The sequence below is a fragment of the Mirounga angustirostris genome, unplaced genomic scaffold (assembly GCF_029215605.1).
Source record: "Mirounga angustirostris isolate CCGP_5_RB_7025 unplaced genomic scaffold, mMirAng1.0.hap1 SCAF_17, whole genome shotgun sequence".
In the NCBI taxonomy this organism is placed as follows: domain Eukaryota; kingdom Metazoa; phylum Chordata; class Mammalia; order Carnivora; family Phocidae; genus Mirounga; species Mirounga angustirostris.
Window position 1 is genome coordinate 26,356,755 of NW_026991725.1, and position 3,810 is coordinate 26,360,564.

The following is a 3,810-nucleotide window of genomic DNA, read 5'->3' on the forward strand; positions in this document are numbered from 1 at the left end:
CAGGCAAAGAACGGCTCTTGAATCCAAGAGTCAGGCCATTATGTAGCCTGACTTTCAAGTGGCTTTTTATAGAGTGCTTAAGTGATGGGCGCGGCAGAACGAATGAATACCAATGAGAAAGGCATCTGCTTTGCCAGGGAAATCAAGTTTATTAGCAGCTTACAAGGGAACGCCCTGGCACTTCCGAAGGTTCCCTAGGCAAGTGAACCAAGGGTTCCCTGGGCAAGTGAAAAAGGAACAGATCCCAGAGAAGGAAAGGGTGGGCAAGGAATGGTCTGCAGTAGGTGGGGTGAGTTTCATGGCTGCCTTACTGGGGTGGCTCCAGCCACGCAAACTGTGTTTTCTGCCCCTTTTGGTCGAATGAACCAGTGCCGGGTCAAAGCTCTGGAACCTTGGGCCCTGCCTCCTTGGTCCTCTGGCAGCCCCTGGGCTCTAGCGCACGAAAGAGTTGCAGGGCCCACAGCGTGGGCGGGGGACACATGGCGTGCAGGGGGCGCCGGAATTAGAGACGCAAGACCCGGCAGATCCGCATGCATTCGTTGTGGCGCAAGGGTTGCAGGGCAGCCTGGAGAAAAAGAATGATGTGGAAAAGATGAATTGAGGGAGGCTTGTAGACTATATGAGCAGAATGCCTGTGGGATTTGACCTGACCTGTAACAGAGAAAGCCATGGGCTCATCTGCTGTAAAGCTCCCTATCAAATTGCTGATGGTCTTCCTACCACATGGTACCCAAAGTGTTAGACAGAAACTAGAACTCTGGCTTTGACTCCCAACACTGTCCATTCCTAGGGAATGACCTTGGGAAAGTCACTTAGCTTCTCCAAGCCCCAGTTTCTTCACCGGCAGAATGGAAAGAATACTGATTCAACCTGCTTGGCAGTAAATATAAGGTCAGATAAGGTAGTGTATGGAGATGTACATTCTATGCAATACAGTCTTATAAAATGTAAGAAATATCATTGATCTTATGTCTATACGATCACAGTAGAATGCAAAGAATTGGCTGTACAATTTTAGTTTGTGCATCAAACAGTTCTTGCTTTTCTGTGTTTTTAACAATGGCCATATTATGTTTTCTGAGTTCTGTTTGATCATGTCTGGTGTGGAGGTATAATTTCCTTTTGAAAGTATGCAAACTTTGCCTGGAGTCCAACTGAGAAGCACGCTTATGTGAGCCTCATCAGATACCTCCAGCTGGCTACTCACTTGCAGTCCTCGCTCTCCAGCAGGCCTCGGTACGTGTTGATCTCGCACTCCAGCCGGGCCCGCACGTCCAGCAGCACTTGGTACTCCTGGTTCTGCCGCTCCAGGTCACTCCTGATCTCAGCCAGCTGGGACTCCACGTTGGTGATCGTGCACTGCACCTGGCCCAGCTGGGAGCTGTAGCGGGCCTCGGTCTCCGTCAGCGTGTTCTCCAGGGAGTCCCTCTGTGCAGGGAAGATAAAGAATGTCACAGAGCCGCTCCTCAGGGAGCTTCTCCATGGGGTTCCAGAGAAGTCCCAGGCTTCACGAGGTCAGGAGAGTGTGGCCCAAAGGGCACCCCACTGACTCCAGTTCCCGGACCTCACATTGGTCACCAGGAGGGCTGAACAACACCCACCAGGTTGTGCTGGGCCTGCAGCTCAATCTCCAGGGCATTGACCGTACGTCTCAGCTCGATGATCTCCGCCTGGTAGGACTGCAGCTGCTCTGAGCTGGACACCACTTGCTTGTTCAGCTCCTCGGTCTGAAATAGCACAGGGGAGTAGACAGGGTCAGACCCTGCCTCAAGGGCCCCAAGGGGCCAAGTGTCCCGAGTGGCCATGTGCTGAGATGCCCACCTGGGTGGTGAACCATTCCTCCACGTCCCTGCGGTTGGTCTCCACCAGGGCCTCATACTGACTCCTGGTCTCATTGAGCACGCGGTTCAGGTCCACAGCAGGGGCTGCGTCCACCTCCACATTGAGGCGGTCTCCAATCTGGCAGCGCAGGGTGTTGACTTCCTGTGGATGCAGAAAACGCAAGAGTGATTCTCCTCAATGAAGAACAGACTTTGCTTGTTGAAGCCCCGTTAGTCTATTTCCTTGGAAAAGAGACTGAGTGGAGCAGTCTGTGACAGTTCAAGGCAAAGCGATCTGTGCTCCATGTGGCACAGCTCCCTCCTCACACAACTGTGCCATGGCTCTTGGGTTCAAAAAGAATTCCCAAGGATTTGCTTGGATGCCGCCAAAAGATGGACTAATGCCTAACATTCCCAATTTGCAGACTGGCTGCAGAAGACCTCATAATACAAAGAATTGACTGTACAATTTCAGATTGTATAGCAAACAATTCCTGCCATCAGATAAGATCATGGCATGGCCCCTCCGGGAGAGAGAAGGAGGAACCCCAGATCATTTTTCAACAAGACTTTGAAAGAGTGGAGACTTAGATCCACCAAGCTTGATTCTGTGACCTTTGGGGAGAGATATGACTTTGTACAGCATGAATCAGCAATGCTGAGGCTCATTCTATAGCTCAGTAATCAATCACAAGCTGATGAAGGGGCTCTAGGAAACTCACATGATGCACCAGTTTTGAGTGAAAGATACATCTTATCTGGGAACATGGATAGGTTTCATCTCCGTTTTTTCATTCATCATGAAGTTTGGTATTTTTAAAGGAAAATCGTAAAGTCAAACCCAACCTCATATTCCAGTTTCTGCCATCGCAAATCATTTAAGTCACCCTCAGCCTGAGGCTGAGCCAGGTTTCATTTCTCATTTCTGGTCTCACCTCCTCATGGTTCCTCTTGAGGCACAGCAGTTCCTCCTTCAGGGACTCCACCTGGGCCTCCAGGTCAGACTTGCAGAGGGTCAGCTCATCCAGAATCCTGCGCAGGCCATTGATGTCCGACTCCACCAGCTGCCGCAAGCCCAGCTCCGTCTCGTACCTGTGCAAGGACAAGGTCAAAGCAGTGACCAGCAGACCTTTAAGACTCACAGGAATGATATTTGATAGCCCCCATGCACGTAGCCTTTCTACTTTCTGCCAGGAGAAATGGGCATCGGTGTGAAATCTGAACAACTCACTTGGTTCTGAAATCATCTGCGGCCAACTTGGCATTGTCGATCTGCACCACCAGCCTGCCGTTCTCAGACTTGGCACACAGAATCTGAAAACAAGAGTCTATTATGAGGGCCACTTGAACTTGAAAATGTCTTATTGTTCAAGGACAGTCAGCAGCTGTTGCACCCCCACATGGCACCCCCTCACCTTCTGCTGGAGCTCCTCGATGGTCCGGAAATAGGACTGGTAACTGGGGCACACGTAGGGCTCCTGCTGCTGGCACCACTCCCGGATGCGGCTCTCCAGCTCTGCATTCTCCCGCTCCAGCTGACGCACCTTCTCCAGGTAGCTGGCCAGGCGGTCGTTCAGGAACTGCATGGTCTCCTTCTCGCTGCCATTGAAGGAGCCCTCGCAGAACCAGCCACAGTTGCCCACATTGGCGGGGATGTTGCAGGCCCCGGGCAGGGTGCAGGTATGGCAGCTGGGGGGCACGCAGGGCCGGGAGGAGCAGGTGGAGCGGCAGCTCAGGTTGGGCAGGCAGCAGTTGTAAGGCATGGTGTTGGAGGGAGCAAGGCACCCGGCTGAACACAGAGCCCAAGTTCTCCAAGGAGCTTGTGGATTTCCTTCCTCTGAAGAGGATTTATATTCCCTCCACAGAGGGTGTGGACATGGTATGTAATGTCTTTTTTCTTTCTATGTCTTCTCTAGTTTTCAAATGCCCTTCCATCAGTCTGTTATTTGCCTTCCTCAGAAGAGTCCCTTGTCCCATAAAATTCTTTACT

General features: G+C 51.6%; 1 protein-coding gene across 1 annotated transcript; it reads right to left on the reverse strand.

Annotated features, from left to right (window-relative positions):
* Positions 1 to 432: 432 nt before the first annotated feature.
* Positions 433 to 3,583, reverse strand: LOC123853477 (keratin, type I cuticular Ha1). The gene is made up of 7 exons (XM_045888056.2): positions 3,236 to 3,583; positions 3,052 to 3,134; positions 2,756 to 2,912; positions 1,822 to 1,983; positions 1,602 to 1,727; positions 1,208 to 1,428; positions 433 to 565 (listed from the first exon to the last, which is right to left on the reverse strand). Exons 1-7 carry the CDS (start codon positions 3,581 to 3,583, stop codon positions 433 to 435), a joined length of 1,230 nt encoding a protein of 409 aa, XP_045744012.2.
* Positions 3,584 to 3,810: the final 227 nt, after the last annotated feature.